Below are 24,368 nucleotides of genomic sequence, written 5' to 3'. Positions count from 1 at the left end.
GCTTGAGTTCTGTCAGCATAGGAGGTATGTGCTGGCTGGCACAGGAACTGGGGCTTGCACCCCAATTCTTCCAGAAGACGCCAAGAAATGGCTGACATAGGCTTGCATGAGGGGTGAATTTCTTTTTCTGTTAGGGCAAAAAATCTTTGGCTTCCTTCCACAGACATGTCCCTCACCCCAAACTCTGCAAGCTGGCACCGCAGGCCTTTCTGTGCATGCGCTGGTGCAGGAGACACAGAGGGCTCCTGGTCAGATGGACAGGGAGGAGGGGACGTTACTGATCTAGGCCTGAAGAGCTGAGTCCAGAGGGAAGAGGGGGCAGTGGGAGTGCCCAGGCCCATGAGCGCCCTCCAGGCGGATGAAAAAGGGCCCGAAGAGCCTGCTGGTGATGCTGCCTGCACCACTGTGTGTCCAGGATGCTAAACTGAGAGGTGCCAGACAGTGGGCAGGTCACCTGGACCAAGAGCTCATGGGAGCCCACCTCTGTAGCAGACGCTGTACTCGGAGCCAGGCTCTCAATCAAGGAAATATACCCTGGACACAAGGGACCATCAGCCTCCCCAGAGAGCAGGACTCGCCTTCCTGGTACCTTGGCCAGGCTGCCAGGGACCAGGAGTCACCAGATCAGTGGTGATCTCTGCTGGCCTGCCCCTTTGCAGCTCAGTATCTCCTGCCTTACTTTGGTCCTTGTTCCTTCCTCACGAGCTGACTCTGAGGACTAGGGTGCTTGAGTTAGCATGGCCTTGCCATGGACCAGGAGTCCCTGGGTGGTGCAAACGGTGAACATGCTTGGCTGCTAACTGAAAGGTTGGAGGTTGGAATCCACCCAGAGGTCCCTGAAAAGAAAGGCCTGGCAATCTGCTTCCAAAAAATCAGCCATTGTGCAGCACAGTTCTACTCAACATGGGGTCTCCGTGAGTCGGGGTCAATTCGACAACAACTGGGTTGGGCCGTGGGCCCAATATCCTGGCAGCTTTCTGAGGACCCCTGAGCACAGATCTTCCGAGCCCATAGGAGGCTCAGAGCTGACTTGGGATGCTGTGGCTGATGGGTGTGCTGGCCGCTGTCCTGGGTGGCGTCAGCCCCTGTGTACAGTGCTTGTCTGGATGACCCTGCACCCTGGGGCCCCCATGCTGCACTCCACGTCTTTCTGCACAAAGAGGGTCAACTTTGTTTGGCTGACCTGATACCACTCCCCCAGCTGGAGAGAGACCCCCACACTGTTCTCAAATGGCAGGCAGCTGTGGATAAGGACATGAGCGTTCGGAGGCAAATATTGAGCTGTGGCCAATCTGACCCAGAGGCCAGTCCCTGATGGCTGTGCTCAGAGTGAGATGTCACACCAGCTAGGGCCTTTCATGAATATAGACACTTCAGGGGACAGTGGTCATCCGTCTCCAGGCATCGGGAAAACTGTGACCACGATGCTGGCTTTTCTTTAGCCTGCTGTGTTCAGACCAGGAGGGGGCTCACAGCTGGGATGATCTGTTTGGAGGCTGCTGTCCCCTGTCCTCTGTGGGTGGAGGGCTCTGACTGGGGGGGGGGGTGCTGCTACAAATGGCCCTTCCCCTCCTAGCATCTGAGTTTGGGGGAAGGGGGGGTAAGTCTCTATAATACTGATGCCCAGGGCCCCTGCAAGCCTGGAGCAGGAGGCCTGAGGATTTGTGGGATCTCCGTGGAGAAGTCAGCTGGCTCTTGCTTCCACCAGAGCCTCTGCAGCCTCTTCAGGGCCCACGAATTCTTCTGGTTAACATCCTTACCGCCCACACGCATGACCCAGACAATATTTTAAGGTCTTTATGGAGTCTTGCTTCCACTTCTCTGATTTATGATCCTGGGGATGAGTTTTATGGGAAACACTCCCAGCTCCCTGTGAGATAAAAGGCCCCCGCCCCGCCCTGATGGAGTGTCCCTCCTCCCTCGTACATCTTCCTGAAGCTCTGCTTCCTGGCTGCTGGCCTCCCACGTGGGCCTGGGGCAGCCTCTCTCCTGCTGCACTGGGCAGGCAGACCCCCAGAGGTCCTGCTCGCTCAGCCGCCAGGCTGGAGGGCCATCCCCCAGGCTGACCTTCCAGGTGCTGCTCTGTGGGGGCAGCGCCTTCACCTGGCATGGGGCTCTGGCTGCCCAGATGGTCTTAGGTGACATGGCCGCAGGAGGGGTTTCCTCCACAAACAGGGGCTGCACGAAGGTCATGTGGTACTTTTAGGTTCTCTGTCACCTCTCCTCCCAGCCTTCCCAGTCAACCTCCCACCCTGGGGTCTGCTCCCCACTTAGTCCTTCACTCAGTAAATATTTACAGGGCATTAGCTGAACGCAGGGCCCAATGTTGGGCTCTGGGAGACCCTGGTCTGGGGGGCTTGGTCTCTGCCCCCACCCCTGCTCAACAGTGCTGACCTTCTGAGCTGCATGAGCTTCTGGTGACAACTAGGTTGAGTGCCAGGGACTCCAGGACAGCCCTCGTCTTGTGCGGTCTCCAGGGTCCACCATCTCCCCGCAGAGAATGCCCTGCAACAAGCACGCCCTAAGGATCCAGAGAGTGTGTGAGTGCTCCTTGAGGACAAGAAAGAGGGCTGGGGCATGTCCATCACCCCTTCTCTCCACTTCTGTCTCTCTGTCTCTGTCTCCTTCTCTCTGTCATTCCCTGTGTCTCTGTGTCTATCTCTGTTTCTGTCTCTGACTCTCTGTGTGTGTCTCTCTCTCTTTGCCTCTCTCTGTGTCTTAGGCTGGGTTCTCTAGAAGAGCAAAACCAGTGAAATGTATATATAAATACAGATAGATATATTTCAAGGAAATGTCTCACAAAGTTGTGGAGGCTGGCAAGTCCCAAATCCATGGTTCAGGCATCAGGCTGGAGACTTCTCCTGAGTTATGTGGTTGCAGGATCTGATGAACCCAAAATTGGCAGGTCAGGAAGAAGGTTGCTGGCTCACGTCCCATGAACCCGAGGTCAGAGGATGATGAATCGGATGCAGGATTGAGAGAAAGCGAGCTTTGCCAGAACATCCATATAGATTGGATGCAGGCCACACCCCCAAGAGAACTCCCCTTTCAGCTGATTGGCTGCTCACATCAGATCACAAAATAGAGGATAATTATATAGTATCTGCCAAACCACTGAGAATCATGGCCTAGTCAAGGAGACACACAACCTTAACCATCACACTCTGTCACTCTGTCTGTGTCTCTCTGTCTCTGTCTGTCTCTCTCTCACAAACACACACACGAGCTCTCTGTCTCTGTCTCTCTCACACACACACTCAGGTTTGTTTCTATCTCTGTCTCTCTCTCACACACACACATACACACACACACGGGTTTCTTTGTTTCTATCCCTCTTTGTATCTCTCTCTCTCACACACACACAAACACACACACGGGTTTCTTTGTTTCTATCTCTCTCTGTATCTCTCACACACATACACACCATGCACAAGGTTTCTCTCTGTCTCACTCTCACACAATAACACACACAGGGTTTCTCTGTCTCTATATCTCTCTCTTTCTCTGTATCTCTCTTTCTCACACACGCACACACAAGATTTCTGTGTGAAATGTTCTGGCCTAATTGGGGGAAAGGGGAGAAGGCTCTGGAAACTTCTCTGTCTTCCCCAGGGCTCTGAGGTGGCTATGGGGCCAGGCCGGCCTTCACAGAGCAGGCGGACCTCCTGGCCCATCTGCCCTGCCTGGGAGAGCCGTCATCCTGGTTTAGCCCCACCCCGCCCCCTGCGCCCCGTAATTGGGCTGCGATTTCTCACTCTGGAGCCGGCCGTGCTTGTTTTGGCTGGTAAGCACGGCCATCCCTGCCGCCCGGGTTGCATAACTGTGAGGTATCCGCTTACGCTGGCTGAGGGCTCTCGGCACGGCCTAAACGGGGCCCACAGCGAGTGGGCGGGCAGACAGGGCTCATGCCTTCCCTGGGGGGCAGCTTGGCTCCACCAAACTTGGGATGGAGTCTCTCTTGGGGTACTGGGCCCTGCTGGGCAACCTGGCTATGGTGCATGGAGCCACAGCCCCTGGGAGCCAGGAGTGGCCAACCTTGACCAGAGTTGGCCAGTGCAGCAGCAGCGGCGGGCCTCGGGGATGCCTCCACCCTTGGATTGCCCTCCCCCAGCGTCACTGCTGTTCCTGCCAGAGCAGTGTGGCCTCAGATCAGGAGACAATGGTGGAGTGAGGATGCTCTTTCCAGAGCGGGGAGCAGATCAGCCTCCAGGGTGTCCTTGTCATCACCGGCCAGGCCCTTGTGGGCAGTGCCCTGCTCCCAGGCTAGGGAGAGCCTGGCCCTGTGGGCCCCTGGACGTGGCCCAGTTGGCTCAGGTATGAAGATGTCCCCGGGCCCATGCCCTCCCCAGTGAACTCCCCTCTCCACCAGCCACCACTGCCAAAAGGTGGGGCGAAGGGAACAGGAGCTCTACATGATGGGAGGGAATCGTGATGTCTCCGCGAGGGCTGGAGCCAGCCCCTTCCATTGTGTGTGATAACCAGGACGGGGCGTCTTACATTTCCTCCTCCAAGCCCAGGCAGGCCGTGACAATAGGTGCATTGTCACCAGTGACAGTCCCCAGCACTCCGGCCACGAGAGGCAGAGGTGAATGCCCTTGAAATGGGGCAGTGAAACTGGGCAGTGGAGCCTTTACAAGTACTGGGAGAGCCTGGAGCAGATTGGAAGCACACGGGAGGAGGGGCGAGGTGACTGTGGCTGGGATTTTGGCGAATGTGGCCTGGTGGCAGCTTTGCCCCAACTGGATGGGGACCCAGGTATAGTGGCTGTGGGCACCACCTGTGGAGTATATAGAGTTTTTCATTTTTAGTGAAACCACCAGGCTGGAACAGGCCTGGACTTCCTTTGCATCAGATCAGGTGAGGGGTCTACCAACTGAGGAGGTCAGTGAGCCTTAGAACTCCTCTTGGGAAGACGCAGGACTGTATCCAGGTCCTGCCCCTTAGGCAATGGAAAGGGACGCTCTTCCAGGTAAGTCAACTAAGTCCTCCTCCCTGCTTCTAGAACTTTCTGATAGCTCCTGCTCCTGGGACCCCATGGCCATCTCAGCATCAATGCATTCCAACTACTTCCTCTCTGATTGCCCACTCTCCCAGGTAAATTCCAGGAAGCACAGTTTTGGTAAGAACTAGAAAACAAGTGAACTTGATGGTGCTCAGCCCCTCTACCACCCTCCTGCTGGGCACAAGCTGGGTGGGTCAGAGCTGGAGGGAGAGCTGGATCCCCGCCCTCACCGTGTCTGAGCCTGGCATTTGCCCTTTCTTCCCCCATCACAACTTTGAACCAGGTCTGTGTCAAGCTTCTGGCAGGCCAGTGAGGAAACTGAGGCTTAGCTTCCAGCCTTGACCAGCCTGTCTGTTTCCCCTGCTCAGGCCTGTAGCCCCACAACTGTGGGCATGGATGGGGCCTCCACAAAGCATCTGGCTTTGGCTCGGTGAAGGCAGGTGGGCTCCCGGGCTCTGTGCTGTGTAGGGACAGAGTACTCCCCGCTTCCCCGCGCTGCTGTCGTTGGGCTGAGGGTACTGGGATCCAGGCACAGGGCCACATTGGCAGGAAGAGGTACATGAGATGATGGCGCTCACATGAAGCCAGGGAGGGTACCGCAGGCCTTTGGGTGGCTCCAAGAGTTGAATTTTTTCCTTCTGAGGGCCAGGACCCTCGTCTCCTCTGCCCACAGGTCTGTGCTCCACCCCACGGCCATGTCTGCCCCGATCACAGGCCACTGGAGATCCACCTGTTCCCCGGGCCTTTGAAGAGATGTAAGCTGCCTTGGATTCGGTCATGGAGGGGCCATGGGGCCAGGATGAGGCTGTGTGGGGAGGGCGTGTGTGTCAGCCCTTGGGCCCTCCAGGACGGTGCTGCCTCTGAGCCTCGTTCTCTGCATTGGATTACCAGAGCAGGGGCCTAAATTCTTGAGCGCCTATAAATACCCTCTCATATGGAAGTCAGAGAGCTATATAATGCTTACAGTGTCTGCAGTTGTACCTCCTTTGTTTACGAGGTCCCCATGGTTGGTTAAGGCTCCGAGCTGAGCAATGGGTGGACTTGGACTCCAGGAAGGGTGTCCACCACCCCATGAGCTCCAGTGTACCCTCACTTTCCTGGCGGCAGGATCCTGGCGTCTCCACGCTCTGGGCAGTGTGGGTAGGGGTGCAGGTGTGGATTCGGGGCCAGGGGGATCCCACTGCCTGCTGCCCTCACTGGCTCCAGGCTATGTCTGGAGAAGGCAGGGTAGAACTCAGGCTCTTACTTTGCCCGTCTCCTCTCCAAGCAGGGAAGTCCCCCCGCCCCCCGCCACAGCAACACCCCAGCTGAAGGCTCTGGGGAGAGGATCCCTCAGGGGGGTCCCCAAACCTCTGGTGGAGTCATGGGAGGCTGGCTGAGGGGGATGACGGGAGCCAAAGGGCCTGGACAGCTATGGCTCCTTGGGACCGATGGCACAAACTGGGTAGCACCATGCCATGTGGGTGCCCTTTGGCAAAAGCCCCTGGAAACCACCCACGGGTCCAATGTAACCCCTCACTTCAAGGGAGGTGCTGGGGTACAAAAATGTACCGGCAGCCAGGACTGAGACCTCCACCTGACACTCCCTGGTATGCCTCATCTGTGGAGTGGGCCCTTAGTGGCCTGTATCAGGCATTAGATACACATGGGCCCTTCCATCCTCAGCCATCAGCCCCACTCACTGGGCAGAAGCAGCACAGAGAGGATGCCTGGGACTTGGCACGTCTCCACGGTGTTTGTGGGGTGACCAGGTGAGGAAAGAAATCAGAAAGGGATGCTGTCATCCCAGCCTGCCAGGCCATGGAAATCAAGGGTCCTGGGTCTGGGAAGGACTTTGAGGATGGGCTCTGTGCCACAGGGGCTGGGTTCTTGGGGGTAGAGCATCACCACGTGGTTTGTGATCCTCAGGCTGCCTCATTCCCACAAGCCTGGGGTGGTGTCCTGTTTTGTAGAAGGCAAAACAGACTGCCTTCTACCCCAAATCTAGAGGTCAGAAAATCACTGGCACTCTCACTACCATCATCACAATCACCATGACCACCATTAACATCCATCACCATGACCACTACCACCACCACCACCACCACTACCATCACTGCCAACATTATTACCACCATCACCATTACTACCATAACCACTGTCATCAGCACTGTCACCACCATCATTATCACCATCATCATCACCATCACCATCATCACCATGATCACCAACCACAATCACCATTACCACCATCAGCACCACCATCATCACTGCCATTACCACCATCATCACTGCCATTACCACCATCATCACCAGCACCACCATAACAATAGCAGCAGCAGCAGCCACCATTTAAGGAGAAGCAGTCAGAGTACATTGAATAGACAAAAACAAAACAAGGAGTCTTGTTTAATTATAATTTTGAGGAGCAGTTTAGTAACATGAGGACGGTCTCTCAGGTGAGAAAGATGTGGAAGAAGTTTACAGAGGGGAAAGAACTCTGGACTGGGAATTTGGGCTGAACTCTGCTCTCAGGGCCTTGAATGGACTTGGAAAGTCACAGCTCCTGAGCCTTGACATTTTCACCTGTAAAACTGACCCTGAAGGGCAGGACATTTAGAGTATGGGCTAGTAGTCCTAAGTTCCCTTGTAGTCTTCAGGAACTGTGGAAAGAAATAAAAACATTAATCAAGAGCCCCATTCCTTCCAAGTCCTTTATCTTACAACTATAAAGTCTGGGACGTAACACAACAAATGTAAGAAGTCTATGAAAGGTGGAAAGAAGAAGGCCTCAGGACTTGAGGAACAATATGGCGGTGAGTTCTTTGGGCTTCCTTATTGCCTCCATATATCCAAGACAGGGCACTACAGACAGAAACCTCCAACTCAGAATCTACAACAGGCACAGACAAAAAAGTCTCCAAGAAAAGCCTGTTCCCAGCAGGAAAAGGGTGGCCTAATGAAAGAATATCCTTTTGACAATACCCTCCCTACTCCAGCCAAACAATATAATGGAAAAATCACACCCACCTTCCTGGTTTTAGTGGTTGGACGGGTGAGTTGATTCAAGATTCAACCCTACCCTCACCCTACTCCTATCCCACCCCTACCCCATGTAAGCAGGAGGTGGTGCTCCAATTCCCCTGCCCTGTGGGGTCCTCATGACTGAGCAGGAAGCTGATCTTCCATCTCCTCCTCAGTGGAAGCAGTCAACTCTCTGATTCCCCTATAGGAAGGGCCATTGGGGACCTGAATCTTCAGCCCCACCTAACATCAACCAGGTGAACAAGGTGATAGGAGGCAGGGGAGTCAACATTTTGATTCCCTCTCCCCTGGTGTGAGAGAGACCCAGTGAGGAGCTAAGCTTAGACCACCACTCAGAGGGAGGCAGTAAGGCAGTGTGAGCCAACTTTCACTCAGAAGGTGTCAGCAGGGTCCAGCCCTGTGCAGCCCTCATACTCTACCTCAATAGGGGGATTGGTTGCTTAAAAAAATAATAAATAAAGGATTAAATAAGATTTAGAGTTGCATAATATAATACTCAAAGTTTTCAGGATATATGTTAAAATGGCATGGCGGCAGCATCTGACCTCCTCTGACTTCACAAGGGGGAAGGAGAATCAAGATCAGCAGCCCAAGGCTGATTCCTATGAGGCAGAGGTCAGACATGCCTCCTATCTCCACCATTTTTACCAATTCTGACACCAACCATCCCTCCCATGGCACTCTCTACTTCTCTGCTGAGTTTGGTAATTCATTGCAGTGGCCACACAGAACTCACAGATCATGCACACAGTTATGGGGTTTATTAGGGAAGTAACAGGTTACAAATTCAGGTTCAGGAACACTCAGGATAGAGTTCTTCCGTCAGGACCGTCTCTTTTCAGCTGTGCCCACAAGCATGCTTCTCTCTGGCCCCTCAGCCTCTGCTCTGCCCAGGCAAATGTTACAAAGCTCTTTTAGCTCTGCCTACAAGTGCCCAGAGGCACGCCACTCCTCTGGTAAGCCCCGAGCCAAAGTCACTCAGCTCTAGCTCTGTGGGTCAGCAAACCTAGCTCCACCAAGTGCCCAGAGGCCCCCTACTCTACCAGCTTTCTCTCTCCATGGGCCAGGAAGCCCACTGTGCCCTCTCCTGCTGGTCTCACCTGCCACTGTTTCTCTGCCACCGCTTCTTGCCCTCTTCAGTGTTACAGCTCTCTCTCGGTTTCCTGGTTCCAGGAGCTCCTCAGCTCAGGGATTCCTGGTCTAAAGGACACGCTCCTGTCTTGGCTCTTCTTCCTTGGTGGTGGTGAGATCCTCTCCTCCTGCCTCTGGGGTGGCTCATTTTAAGCCTAGTTGGGTGGCAAAACTGACCAATCCCTTTGTTAGGGTTCCATAGGCCTTATTTGCATGGTCTCACCCCCACAAGCATGCCATGAGCTTTATTTGCATTATTAGCAAGCTATCGAATCCCCTTGGTGGGCCATAATTACCTTATTTGTATACTTCCAAATGGAGACTGATTGGAAGAGATCCATATTTATGCCTATTCTCAAGAAAGGTGATCCAATCAAATGCAGAAATTATCAAACAACATCATATGCAAGTAAAATTTTGCTGAAGATCATTCAAAAGTAGCTACAGCAACATATCTAAAGGTAACAATCAGAAATTCAAGCCAGTTTCAGAAGAGGACATGTGGAACCGGGGATATCATAGCTGATGTCAGATGGATCCTGGCTGAAAGCAGAGAATATCAGAAAGATGTTTACCTGTGTTTTATTGACTATGCAAAGGCATTCGACTGTGTGGAACATAACAAATTAAGAATAACCTTGTGAAGAATGGGAATTCCAGAACACTTAATTGTGCTCATGAGGAACGTGTACATAGATCAAGAGGCAGTTGTTCGAACAGAACAAGGGGAGACTGCATGGTTTAAAGTCAGAAAAGGTGTGTCAGAGTTGTGTCTTTTCACCATACCTATTCAATCTGTATGCTGAGCAAATAATTTGAGAAGCTGGACTATATGAAGAACTCAGCATCAGAGGAAGACTCATCAACAACCTACGATATGCAGATGGTACAACCGTACGTGATGAAAGTGAAGAAGACTTGAAGCACTTACTGTTGAAGAACAAAGACCACAGCCTTCAGTGTGGATTACACTTCAAAGTAAAGAAAACAAAAATCCTCACAACTGAACCAATAAGCAACAGGACGATAAACAGAGAAAAGACTGAAATTGTCAAGGATTTCGTTTTACTTGTATCCACAATTAACATCCAGGGAAGCAGCAGTCAAGAACCAAAAGACACACTGCATTGGGCAAATCTGCTGCAAAAGACCTCTTTAAAGTGCTGAAAAGTAAAGATATCACTTTGAAGACTAACGTGTGCCTGACCCAAGCCATGGTGTTTTCAATCACCACGTATGCATGTGAAAGCTGGACAATGAATAAGGAAGACCTAAGAAGAATTGATGCCTTTGAATTGTGGTGTTGGTGAAGAACATTGAATATAGCATGGACTGCCAAAAGAATGAACAAATCTGTCTTGGAAGAAGTACAACTAGAATTCTCTGTAGAAGCAAGGATGGAGAGACTACCTCTTATATACTTTGGACAGGTTATCAGGAGGGGTCAGTCCCTGGAGAAGAACATCATGCTTGGTAGAGAGTCATCAAAAAAGAGGAAGACCCTCAATAAGATGGATTGACACAGTGGCTACAACAATGGCTCAAGGATAACGATTGTGAGGACGGCACAAGACTGGGCAGGGTTTTGTTTCGTAGTACATAGGGTCACTATGAGTTGGAACTGACTCGAAGGCACCTAAGACCAACAGCAACAAATGGAAATTATAGGCTTTACAAATACTACTGAAATTCATTCACGTAGCTCAACCATTTATATGAGACTAAATGGGCACACCAGCCCAGGGTCAAGGACGAGAAGGCAGGAGGGGACAGGAAAGCTGGACAAATGGAAATGGGGAACACAAGTTCAAGACGGGGAGAGTGTTGACATGGCACAGGGTTGGCAACCAATGTCATAAAACAATATCTGTATTAATTGTTTAATGAGAAACTAATTTGCTCTGTAAACTTTCACCTAAAGCATAATAATAATAATAATGGGAGTTTCTCCCTGAAGGACTGAGTTACTGGGCTGGAGATTGGGGATCATGGTCTCAGGGGACATCTAGATCAATTGGCATAACAGTTGATAAAGAAAATGTTCTACTTCCAACTTTCGTGAGCTGTGTCTGGGGTCTTAAAAGCCTACGAGCAGCCATCTATTGGTCCCATCCTGTCTGGAGCCAAGGGGAGTGAAAAAAAACAAAGACACGTGGGAAATATTAGTTCAAAGTACTCATGAATCGCAAGTACCACAGGCTCCACTAGGCTGAGCCCAGAACAACTAGAGAGTGCCCCGCTACCACCACCGACCACTCTGACAGGGATCACAATAGAGGGTCCTGGACATAGCAGGAGAACAATGTAGAACAAAATTCAAATTCACTAAAAAAGACCAGACTTACTGGTCTGACAGAAACTGGCGATACTCTGAGAATATGGCCCCTGGACACCCTTTAAACTTAGAAATGAAGTCACTCTTGAAGTTCACCCTTTACACAAAGTTTAGACAGATATATAAAAACAACAACAACACGGTGAGGAACATACTTTGTAGTTCAATCATGTATACAAGACTAAATGGGCACACCCACCCAAAAGCAAAGACAAGAAGGCAGGGACAGGAAAACTGAATGAATAGAAATAGGGAACCCTGGGGTGGACAAGGGTAGAGTGTTGATACATTGTGGGGTTTGCAACCAATGTCACAAAATGATCAGTGTATTAGTTGTTGAATGAGAAACTAATTTTCTCTGTACACTTTCACCTAAAGCACATAAAAAAAAATAAAAATTTTTAAAAATACAAATACACCTGAAATTAAAAAAAACAAAAACCAAAAACACCCTGGTTAGACTCAATAGTAGAGATGACAGAGGTCAGTGAAATGTAGGACAGATCAATAGGGTGTACCCAATCTGGACAGAGAAAATAGACTGAAAACCCATGAAGAGAGTCTGAAAGGTCTGTGGAGCAATTACAAAAGGGCTAAAATTTGTATCGTTGGAGCTCCAGAAGGAAAGAAGAGAGAGAGAGAGAGTGGAACTGAAAAACTATTAGGAGAAATAACAGCTGAATAATTCCCAAATTAGGCAAAGGACATACCTCTATAGATTAAAGAAGCTGAGCAAACCCCAGATAGGATAAGTCCAAAGAAATCCACATCAAGACACATCATAATCAAACTTCTGAAAACTAAAGACAATGAAGAAATCTTGAAATCAGTTGAACAGAAATGACACAAACATCAAATAAATGATAGATTTCTCATCTGAAACTTATGGAGCCAGAAGGAACTGGCACAACATCAAGAGCTGAAGGAAAAGAACTGTTAGCTGTGAATTCTATACCCAGTGAAAATATCCTCCAGGGATGAAGGGGAAATAACGACATCCTCAGATGAAGGAAATCTAAGAGAATTTGTTTCTAGCAAAACTACCCTTAAAGAATGGCCCAAGAAAGTTCTCTAAACAGAATGGAAAAGATAACAGAAGAAGGGTTGGAACTTCAGGAAGGACAAAAGAACATCAGAATGGGTAAAAATGGAGAAAATATGTTAGACTAGCCTTCTCCTGGGTTTCTTGAATGATATTTGATGGTCAAAGCAAAAATTATAACACTGTCTGATGTAGTGCTCGAAAGTATATAGAGGGAAAAATTAAGTGTATATTTAAAACGTTCAGAATGTCAAGTCACCTAAATGGAAATAAGGTTTTCACATTTCACTTGAAGTGGTAAAATGTCAATACCAGTAGATTGTGGCAAATTATGAATGTATAATATAATACCTAGAGCAATCACTAGGGAAACCGTACAAAGCAATCCACTAAAAAACACTATAAGCAAATCAAGATGGAATCCTAAAAAATGTTCAAGTAACACAAAGGAAAGTAGGAAAGCAGAAACAGAGGAAACAAACAGAAAATGAAATGTCAGACTTCAACCACAGCATATCAGTAATTACCTTAAATGTAAATGGTCTAAATACACGAATTAAAAGGCAGGTATTTGTAAAAAAAAAAAAAATTTGTAGACTGGATGAAAAAAAACACAACCCTACAGACTACATGCTGTCTTCAAATACACAGGATATTTCAAATACAATGACATTGCTGGGTTTAAAGTAGAAGGGTGGAAAAATACACTCTGCAAACATTAATCAAACACACACACATGTGTGTCACACACACAAACACACACATATGTGATTTTAGAAAAATAGATTTATTTCATTTAGGCTGAATCATGTTAGTATAGCCCTTTTTTATTTTTCCCTCCCTCTTCCCTTCTTTCCTTTCACCTGTATTACCTGTCATTCCCTCCTTGCCCCATCAGCCTGTGTGCCCTTTTGTACTCTTCCCCATGTCCTTATAACCATTTAAAAACACATACTCATTTACAGATGTACTTACAAATGTGCATAGATGTACATATACATATACACAAGCATATAAATACATGTCGGAAAATGTCAGTTTTCTTACCAAAAAAAAGTTTTGTTTTGTTTAAGAAAGAGGATTATTTTATAAAGACTTCTCTGTATTTTCGATTTCTCTCCCAATAATATTTTGGGAAATTTTCACCCAATCAATATGGAAAAGTTCCCTTTATGCCAACCATTACTTTATTGAGGGCTGTTAACTGTTTCTAGTAGTTTGCCCCCAAAACGATGCTACAAACATCCTTGAAAGTAAAAGCAAAGAATCAGGAAAATCACAATAATCAAGTAGGGGTGTTCATTCTTAATAGGCCACCTGGGAGCAGGGTTCCTGAGTTCACAGAGCCTTAAACAGATGGTGACTCCTGCGCCCGCCTCACCTCATCTTCCAAGAACAGTGGAGTGGCTCTGTCCTGTTTACCCGCCTGGTCTTACAACAGTAAAGGGAGAGTCCTATTGTGCTGAGGTTTGTCGAGCCCTACGAACAAGGTAGCACCCTACTTTTTCTATTCCCTCACCATCCCTCCTGACTCTGTTTCCAGGGCACCGGGTCACTCAGAGCCATCTAAGACACGGTTTAAAATGCAGATTCCAGGCGCCCTACTGAACCAAGCTTCTGGGCATGAGGCCTGGGTACCTGCTTCTACTACAAGCTCTGCAGGAGAGCACAGCCTCAATCCAACCTGTGGCCTTCTAGGAAAAGGCAACATACAAAGGTGCATAGGAGGGTGGGGGAGGTAGGACCCCCTAAAAACAATTCACTACCAGGCTCAAAAATTAATTCTGGTGTCACCAAGAATAACTGAAACCCAAAATGGCCAAACACTTCCACCATTTTTTCTTTTATTGAACATCACAATGAAGCTGACGAGTGACTCCGCTTCCCCTGGTCGCCCACCAGTAATGCCTCCTCAGGCTGCCCCATGCCCAGGGCTTCCTAAAAGCATCTCCTCTGAACCACGGATGTCCCAAACTCCTTGAAATCTGCTGTGGTGACCCACATCTGCTTGAAGCTGCTCAGTGAGGTGACAATGGAGGCACCGATCCACGTGGAGAACCATCGGTCAGGGGGGGCTGTGATCTTGATGGGGATCCCCTTGGAAGCCAGCTGCTCCAGCTCCCTCAGGAGCCGATCGTCAAGCCCTGGGAACAGCGTGGTGCCCCCAGACAGCACGATCTCCCCAAAGAGTATCTTCTGGATGTCGGCATCACACTTCGTGATGCTGCTAGAGACCATTTTGGGAAGTCCTGGGCTGTGGATTCCCAACCGCTCAGGCACAAAGAGGGGCTCGGGTGCCTGGTGGAGCTGATCCCCGAGGTGGATAATGTTCCCGTCTGGCAGCTTGTACTCTTTCAGGGCCTCCTCTGGCCCACCGCACAGCTCCTTGTTCGGCTCCGAGGCCACATAGCACAGCTTCTCCTTGATGTCATTCACCAGGGCCTTGTACAGCGTGCAGGAGAAGGTGGGGCTGCTGGCCATGAGGAGCCGGTTGAGGTGCTCCGTGATGTCACTCCCCGCCACGTAGAGCTTGGTGACCGCGTGCGGCAGGGAGTAGCCCTCAAAGATGGGAACCGTGCAAGTGACCCCATCCCCACTGTCCACAACCAGGCCCGTGACGCAGGCGGAGGCGTAGAGTGCCAGCACTGCCTGGTCTGACAGGTAGAAGGCGGGCACATTGAAAGTCTCAAACATGATCTCTGCCATCTTCTCACGGTTCTCCCGGGGGTTCAAGGAAGGCTCAGTCATGAGCACAGGCCGTTCGCTGGGCTTCACACCCAGCTCCCACTCGAAAAGGTGTGTCCAGAGCTTCTCCATGTTGTCCCAGCTTGTGACCAAGCCACGCTCAATGGGGTAGTGCAGGTGTAAGGCCTCATGCTTGTATAGTGCTTCCTCCCCGACAAAGTACTTCTGGTTGGCTCCAGCTGAAGCCATCCTGAGTTTCGGTTGCCCTACGACGGAGCTGATGACATGGCGGGGTCCAACCTCGCCTGACAGGCCTGCCTTGCAGAGCCCCGACCCATTGTCAAAAACCACAGCTGGAGAATCCAACGCGTGTGGATTCAGCATGCCTGCGGCATCCTTCTCTGAACGTCACCAAAATAAAGACAGCTCCCTCTTGGGCCACTCTGTGACACAGTTAGAAGCTTTAAGGGTACAGGATTCCACGATTCTCAGGGTGTCTCCCAGGCAGGCTAGCAGGCTGTCCCCAGTGCCTGAGACCCCCCCATCCTCACCCCACACATCTGTCCCCCTTTCAGTGGCAGGGCCTGCTGAGGCCTTTTCAAGAATGACTGTCCCCTATGTAACAATCCAGCCAAGGCAACAATTGTCCTCAGTGAGCCTCAGAGGGGCTTTCAGGGGTGTGGTGGGTGGGGGGAGGGCTCTGAGCCACCAGCTCTCCCTGCTTGGTGAGACTTAAGACAAAGGAGGGAAAGCCACCCCACAAGCATCTTGATGAGCCCTGGACCCCAAGCAGTGGCTTGGGCTTAGAATCAGTGTGGGCCTGCCTCAGAGAAAGGTCCCTTATTGCAAGCTGAGTCATCACTGTTTGTGGGGTGACAGAAATACACTCACCTGTGCTAAGGGGAAGGGAGCCCTGGTGACATAGTGGTTAAGGCACTTGACTGCTAACCAAAAATTCAGTGGTTTGAAATCACCAGCAGCTCTGAGGGAGAAAGATGTGGCAGTCTGCTCTCATAGAGATTTATAGCCTTGAAAACCCTATGGGGTTGCTGTGAGTCAGAATTAACTCGAAGGCGGTAGGTTGGAGTAGGTCACACTAAGGGGAGGATCTAGGCCAGTCACAGGTCCAGAGTGACAATGCTCGCAACCCGGCAGCAGGCACTCACGTCCTACTTTTTGAACTCAGACTCCCTGTCCTTGGAGGCCAAGTTCCTCCAGAAGGCCCCTGGGGATTTCTCCCTGCTCTGCCTCAGTAGCCCCAGCTCTTGGTCCCATGGAGCAGATACCCAGCAAAGGTTTCCACACTGCTTGCTCTCTTCCCAGGTGCACATGTCCTCGCTTGGCCTGGAGGTCAGGGACCCTTCTACCTCTCGGTAGACCTCCACGTGCTGGCACAGAGCAGAGTCCAGCAGCCCATGGTTCAGTGGCACTATGGTTTCAAGACGGGCAGCCCCAGTTGAGCCGGACACCTCTTTGTGTCTGGCTAAGCCCACAGTGGGGTATTCAGAAATGACCAGGTCATGAAGGGCTGAGGGAAGACAACAAGGAAGCAGGGGTGAAGTGCACCCTGTTCTGATGAAAGGCTGGCATGGGGTCATCTGATCCAGGTTCTCAGCGGTCCCCAGCTAGCTCACACCCTGCACTTGGACCCTAGGCTTATTTTTCACTTGTAAAGAAATGGAAGAGAAGCATCCTGGGAACCAGCTTATTTGATTCTTAAGGAGGGTGGAGGTGGTCTTGGGAAACACAGTGTTTATCTGAACATCAGCCTCCAGTCCAGCTCCTCCCACATCCAGAAAGTTCTTCTAGAGGATCCCACCCTTATCTCTTCCCTCCAGAGCCCCTGGCATCCTCCCACCTACAGCACCCTCTATGTCATGCCTGCCCTTCTAAACCACCACTGGACATTAACACGGTTCCCGTCATGTGGTACAGAATGTGGCACAGACATGTGGTAGAGTCGTGTGGTATTGGTGTGGTACAGACTGGTGGTATAGTCATGTATATAGGTATGTGGTATAGACATGTCATAAATGGGTGGTACAGATATGCGGTATACACAAGTGGTATAGTTGTATGTATACATGTGTGGCACAGACAAAAGGTACAGATGTATGGTACAGACATGTGGCATAAACAAGTCTGTATCACACGACTCTACGACACATCTGTACCACGCGACTCTACTTACACGTCTGTACCATACACCTGTACCACACAACTTTACTATATGTCTGTACCACACGACTCTACTACATGGTTGTACTATGTGACTCTACTACACGTATGTACCACATTCTGTACCACGCAGCAGGCACTTTGTTAATGCCCACTGGTGACTTAGAAGGGCAGGCGTGACATAGAGGGTGCCGTAGGTGGGAGGATGCCACGGTCTCTGGAGGGAAGAGATGAGGGTGGGATACAGACGTGTGGCACAGTTGTGCGTATACACATATGGTACAGACAAGTGGTACAGACATGTGGTAGACACATAAGTGTGGTTCAGACATGTGGTAAGACATGTGATACAGATGGGTGGTACAGACATGTGGTAAAGACCAGTGTTATAGACGTGTGGTATAGTTGTATGTATACATGTGTGGTGCAGAAGTGTGGCAGAGACGTGTGGTAAAGACATGTATACATGTGTGGTACAGACTTGTGGTAAAGACGTGTGGTACAGATGTGTGGTACAGACGTGTGGTATAGATGTGTGGTACAGATGGGTGGCTCTGTGGGCACCACCAGGGCCTTAGCCCTCTGTGGCAAGTCTATAAAAACTTGCTATTATCAGTGGCCTTTCCCCAAAGGCACCCCAAGAGTGAAGCCAAGTCAGATGCCTGCTAGGTGGGTGTGGCCTTTTAAATCTTTGTTTCTTGGCGAGCTGTGTCCAAGGCAGTGTTATATGACAGCAGCAGCCCACAGGCCCCTGCTAGGTGGACACCTCACTAACCCCTGCTGACCTGAGATGGCGAAAGAGGCCCAGCTCCTCAAGGCCCCCCGTGATCCCCCACAGCTAGCTGGAGGGCTAGGGCAGGTAAGGTCAGAGGCGTGGATCGCATGCAGAACCTGTGTCCCTGCACTCCCTGGGGAGGAGGGTGTCTGGCCGCCTTTGGCTCTGGAGTTGCCGAAAGCTCCTTCCTTGCTCTCTGGGAGGAGTCTCCAGAAAGCAGGAGGCCCTTGTAGAGGCAGCCACACACTTCAAGGTCACATTTCCTCCCAAAGGTCATCTTGTGGATGCTGCAGCCGGGGGACAGGGGCCATGCCCCGGGGCCCAGAGGAGCTGAGTGCACTCTTCTGTGATGTTCCTGTCGGGCAGCATGTACTTCCACCAGGCTCAGGCTACCTCGCAGTCCACCTCCTAGGCGGGGTCCAGCGGGGCCATGCTCACAAGCGAGTAACCACTCCCCGTGAGGAGCCGAGAGAAGTTCTCCATGATGGCCCTGCCTACAACGCTGAGCCAGGAGGTGGCATGTGGTGGACAGCAGCCCTGGAGGGTGGGGATGGTGGGAGTGAGCCTGGCCCTGCTGTCCATGACAAAGCCCGTGGCCCTGGCTGCTGTGCAGCCGGCTAGCATGGCCTCAATGGCCTCCTGTGTGGATGGCCTTTGGAAGTCCCTAGACAAGAGCTCCGTTGTCCCCTCCCAGCACTGCAGGGGGTTGAGGGGCATCTCTGCCACCATGTCGGGCTGAACACTGGACTCAGTGCCCAGCCCATGCAGGCAGATGTGTCTCCTGCTGGGCACCATGCTGACCCAGGAAACCCCATGGCCACGGTCTGGGGACCATTCAGGGACAGCGTGCCCCATCTGGGCTGAGCCTCTTGCCCCATGCCTGGCAGGGTGGTCTTGGCTGTGGCACGGCCCCCAATGACTGTGACGATTGAGCAGGCTATGTTGTCCCTGAAGATCCTGGCTGCATACAGCCAAGGACCACTGTCAAGTATCATAGTGGGCACTTCTGATATTTTGGGGTCCAGCATTTTGGGGAGCATGTGTCTTTGGCAGGCTGCTTTGCAGGGCAGGGATGCTAAGGAGGATGCGTGTGTCTTGGAGTTCCAGCCTGCTTACATCACAAGAGGCTCATGAACTTCGCTCTCAGGCTTTGCTAGAATGTTCTCATTGTTGCAAAATACTCCGGATAGAATCAGGAGGATCGTGCTCTTAAGGTTTCTAGATGTGGGCCCTGAAATGCCCCCCAGTGGGAGACGGCATCATAATGCTGGGTGGAGGGAACTGTGTGTTAGTGTCGCACTCCTGGGTCATGGGCACGTGACTGTCTCTGGGTGTCCTGGGCCAGGTTGGGCACATTTGGCTTTTGCAGGAGGGACAGAGAAAGAGAAAGGACATGTTCAAGCAAAGCTTAGACTAGTTCAGCGGGGCCCACCTGAGGCTCTGCGCATCCCTGTGCTGTAACAACACACGCCTGCCCCTCACCTGTGTCCGCCCACCAGCACATGCCAACACCCAGCCCTGTCCTCTCAGGCCTGGCTCCTCCTCTGCCTCCACCTTAATGCCCATCGGTCCTGGGGTATGTCCACCTGTGGCTAGACCTAGAGCTCAGCTCTTCTCATCCTGCCATGGCCTTGCTAAGGAGGTCCTCAGTGGCGCAAAAATTAAGCGCTCAACTACTAACCAAAAAGTTGACGGTTTGAACCCACCTAGAGGTGCCTTGGAAGAAAGGCCTGGTGATCTGCTTCTGAACAGGCACAGCCGAGAAAACCCTAAGGGGCAGTTCTCTTCTGTCACATGGGGTCACCATGAGTCGGAATCAATTCAATAGCACCTAACAACAACTACCCCAGCTTGCTGAGTAGTCAGCCATGAAACAGCAAAGCCAGCTGAGTCTTTCCAGAACCTTCTTTCCATAAGTGTCCTTCACTCTCCCTGCTGAGCTAGGATCAGCGATGCCCTTTGCCCTGTGTTTGGTACTCCAGCTCCATGATACCCCAAGGCATCCATAACCACTGGGAGGCCACATACCTGGCAGAGTGGCCCCGGGAAGCAATACTGATAGCTTGGCCCTGTCTGCACTTGAGAGAAACAATCCCCAGCAAGGAAGGGACCTGCCTGTCCACCACCCCAGAGCCGTGACGTCTGGGAAGAGGCTGGTTCTGTAGTCCCTTTCTGGGTTTGCTGCAAGGCCTTAGTGTATCAAGGATGAGGTGGAGCTCAGGGCCTGCCTCTAGGCTCCCTCATGCTCTGTACCCCTGACCATTAAGTGTCTAACTCGGCTGAGGGGTCGTTCCACCCCATGGTCATAGCCAGATGGAAGCAGACAGGACTCCGAAAGCTGCCCATCAAGACAGCATTGGTATTTGTGGGGAGGAGGGGAGAAGGGGGACACCACGTGGCCAGGGAGAAAATCGAGCTGGTTTATGAACCACAGCCGACGTGATGTTGTGCCAGTTAGAGCTTCCCCCGGGGGCAGAAATTCCACCCCGTGGCTCTCAGGTGCCTGGGAACAGCCGCCTCAGCCCTCCGTCCCAGCCCCCCTCCCACCAAGTGCAGGTTGGCCTGAAACATCCGCCATCCCAAGAACACCTGTGTCTACTTATCTCTGAGGGGCACACTTATTGGGGCAGACCCTCCTTCAACACCCACAGGTGCCCTCACCCTCTACCCGGAAGCCAAGTGCCATGCAGCAGAAGCATGCCAGTCCAGTGCGTGGGCAGCAGGTTTACGGGGGCCCTCGATAGCCTCGAAGGTCATGTTTGTGATGACAACAAGGGTTTTGTCCCGCACCGAGCTCTAGTGTGAAGCCACTGCCCCCAGACCTCACGGTCCCGCCCCCACCTGTGCTGGTGGGGTCTCCTAAATCGCTTGAGTGAGTTTATGGTCAAGCTGGCTGTAACTCCATCCCTCTGCAGGCAGGGCGTGCTGCCTGGCTGTTCCAAAGGGTGACCGTTTCCGTGTTGTACAGGAAGGCTCACTCTTGTTTCTGCTTCAACAGCTGCGCCCCAGCATCAGGCCCTCTCCCACCCCACCCCCCATCTCCCATTCCCTCAGAAGAGCCCTGAGGCCTGGGGGGAGGTGGGTGGCCACTGGGCACTATTAGGATACCACCAGCATTTAGACTTGGGAGTAGGCCACCCTGGACCTGCTGGACACCCCTGCCTCCCACTGGCTTGGCTCAGAATGCCTGGGCCACCCAAGTCCAGGGCCAGGGGGCTCTCTGTCCCGTCTCTAGTTCCCAGTGTCACTGGCGCCCAGAGCCTCTGCCAATTAGTGGCCAGCAGGCTGGGCTCATTAGTGCTGCTCACATCTGGTGGCCAGATCCTGCTTGATGAGGGGCTGGTCCAGTGTCAGCTGGCAGCTCAAAGGCTAGGGGTGACTCTTCACGTTGTGACTTTCCAAGGTCACTAACCCTGGAAAAGAGAGGAGGTGTATGTGTCTGAAGGGGGCTTGTGGACAATCCTAGGACCATGGGTACTTGTAGAGTGCCCCCAAAGGAAACTCCTCTTCAACACTTCTGTTCTGGTCACCCCCAAAAGAGCCTAAAACTCTGCATACTCTCCCACTCAAACCTAGCACTTCTAAGTCTCTGAAATGGAACTTGTATCCCCTACCTATCCACCCACCCACCCACCCATCTACCCATCCACCCATCCATCCATCCACCCATCCATCCATCCACCCACCCACCCATCCCTCTACCCACCCACCCACCTACCATCCGTCTTTCTTCCCCCAGTGTCTGGAGTGAGCATCCTCTCGTGCCTCTGTCTGTCTCTTTCCTTTGTAACCTTGGTGCTTCAGCAGAATCTTGGGATCCCTGAAGTTGAAAATACACCCTGGGGTCACCCCTCTCCTCAGCCTTCCATGAGACGGGACTGGAAAGAGCAAATCTGATCCACTGTAGCCCAGGCTGACGCCAAACGATCAGACTCACGGAACCAGGAGGAAGAATTTCAGTGAGGTTTGCAGGCCTCCACAGTCCACACATGATGAGCCTCCACTGGCTGGGCATAGAAGCCAGCCCGCCTGGGGAGGGGCCATCTGACTCCAGGCCCCCTGACTACGCCTACTTTCTCCATTTCTTTGTCCCTCGCCCTCAAAGAGCCCTGCCCTGGGCACTTAAAAACACATTTGAAAAATAGTTTTATTGAAGAAAATTTGGAAAACATATACATAAAAGAGCATTAACAAGCAGATAAAAAAAAAATTACCCTAACCCTACCCTGCTAACTACTGCCAGTGTTTGGGATACTCCCGGAGCTGTATTCTATTTCAACACCATCCCGTTTTATTTGAAATGGAAAACATCTTTGTGGACCCGGCCTCACCCCACCCGGGTCTGGCTGTGAGAAAAGCCTGGTCCAGCGCCTGCCTCCTGGCCCTCGCTTCCCTCCAGGGAAGCCAGAACCCCTCCCCCCACCAGCTGCTCCTGCCCCAGCACCACCAGCAGGCCCGCAGACGGGGCACTGGCCATTTCCCCTGGAGGACTCCAGGGCGCCTGGAGGGGGGTCCCCACCATGCAGACAGGGTGGCAACTAATAACAGCTTCCGTATCTCACTCTCTCCGTACGGAAGCTCAGGCACAGCCCCCAGCATGAGAAATGCCTCGCTAACTTCTCTGCCAGGTAACGAGGTCAGCTCTGTCAGGTGGGAGGGGAAGAAGGTGTCGGGGCAGACAGGGGCCTTCACCACCCCTCTTGTGAATTCCCAGTCATTGTTTAGTGTCTGGCCGGGTGATGCTACCTCAGTTACTTTTGCACGTGGGGGGTGGCACAGAGACAGCCTGGGTGTGGCCTGGGTGGCCAGGCTGGACGCCGGCTTTGGTTTTGGGCTGAGTTCACATCAAAGTGCATCAGGCTGCCGCGATGTGGGGACTGAATGGAACTTCAGGGGACACTCACTCTGAGGCTGGCATGAGTAAAGTCCCCAGCCTCCGGCTCCAGCCCCCTCCCTGGGAGACACAGCAGGTCATGACCCTACCTGGGCCCACAATGGGTGGAGGGGCAGACCCTCACCTGGGACAGGTATGGCCGGGACCCTGAGGCTAAGGCCCTCGGGTAGGGTCTTCCTGCCCTGCAGCAGTCCCAGGGCTTCCTGCTGTGGCCAGCCCACCTGCAGGGCAGCCTGGGAAAGCCAAGTCCCCCGCCTCAGCTTGTCTCCTTGGGGGCTGGCGGGGTGGGTGTCACCACGGGGACCATGCCACATCTCAGTGGTGTCCCATGTGGAACCTTCTTTGTCTCCACTCAGTCCAGTGCGGCCCCAGAGCTGAAGCTCTTGAGGTCGTGCTGAGACCCCCTGCTGCCATCTGCCGCTGCCCTCTCCAGGGCTCCAAGCCCTCTCCATCCTGGGGGTGTGGGTAAGGCCGTTAGGAGCCAGGCCTAGCAGTGGCTTCTGCACCTCCACACGTAGACCACTGCCCAAGGAGACAAGGCATAGCTGGCCAAGCTGAAGGGCAGCCTCACGCTGGATGCAGGGGAGGAGGCGGAAGGGCCTAGCCACCACAAGCTGCCAGCACCTCTGCCCCAGAAGGATGGATGCAGAGACGCACTGGCTCAGGTCCACTTGGCCAGAGGAAAGGAAGACTTCGCAGCTGGCCAGGGGGCTTCACTGCCTCCAGGGGTGGGGCCAAGGACAGGCTCTGCCAGCAGCTCCGTCCTTATCTCCTCCTGGAACTGGAGACCTGAGAAGCATCCCTTCACCTCTGCTGTGCATGGTGCGGGGGGGGGGGGGCTTCGGGGGTCAAGCCCCTCCTGCACCCAGTCAGAAGCTGTAGGCCCAGCAGGATAGAGTGGAGGGCTCTGGTACCCACCAGGCAGCCTGAGGGGGCCCTATGGCCATGGCACTGGAGCAGACAGCCCCCTGGTGACTTCTTCTAGGTTATGATTTTTATTTTATTTTATTTACTCAGAGATAATAGATTTTCAATGTGAAGAGTTAAGGCAATGGCTACTGTGTAGAGCAACAAATCTACCAGCCCTCTTCACTGATCCATGGCCACTTCCCCAGGTGTGACTACCGGAGACATTGAGTCAGCATCTTCCAGATGTTTCTAGGCACAGATAGATCTAGAAGTACACAGAAACAGGGTTTTCTACAAACTGGATATGACCACACCTACTGTTCTGCAATGGCCTTCTCACCTAATGTGTGCGTGAGTGGGCAGAGAAGGACATCCAGGCTTCCCGTGGTTGCA

At 52.1% G+C, this 24,368-nt stretch overlaps 1 protein-coding gene across 1 annotated transcript; it reads right to left on the bottom strand.

Moving 5' to 3' along the window:
- Positions 1-14,472: 14,472 nt before the first annotated feature.
- Positions 14,473-15,755, bottom strand: ACTRT2 (actin related protein T2). Its single transcript, XM_003413504.3, has one exon. The coding sequence runs from the start codon at positions 15,601-15,603 to the stop codon at positions 14,473-14,475; it is 1,131 nt and encodes a 376-aa protein (XP_003413552.1). The 5' UTR covers positions 15,604-15,755.
- Between the last annotated feature and the right edge of the window lie 8,613 nt (positions 15,756-24,368).

Source organism: Loxodonta africana, chromosome 3, assembly GCF_030014295.1.
Source record: "Loxodonta africana isolate mLoxAfr1 chromosome 3, mLoxAfr1.hap2, whole genome shotgun sequence".
Taxonomy (NCBI): domain Eukaryota; kingdom Metazoa; phylum Chordata; class Mammalia; order Proboscidea; family Elephantidae; genus Loxodonta; species Loxodonta africana.
The sequence above is the reverse complement of the archived record's forward strand: the minus strand, read 5'-3'. Positions and strand labels throughout refer to the sequence as shown.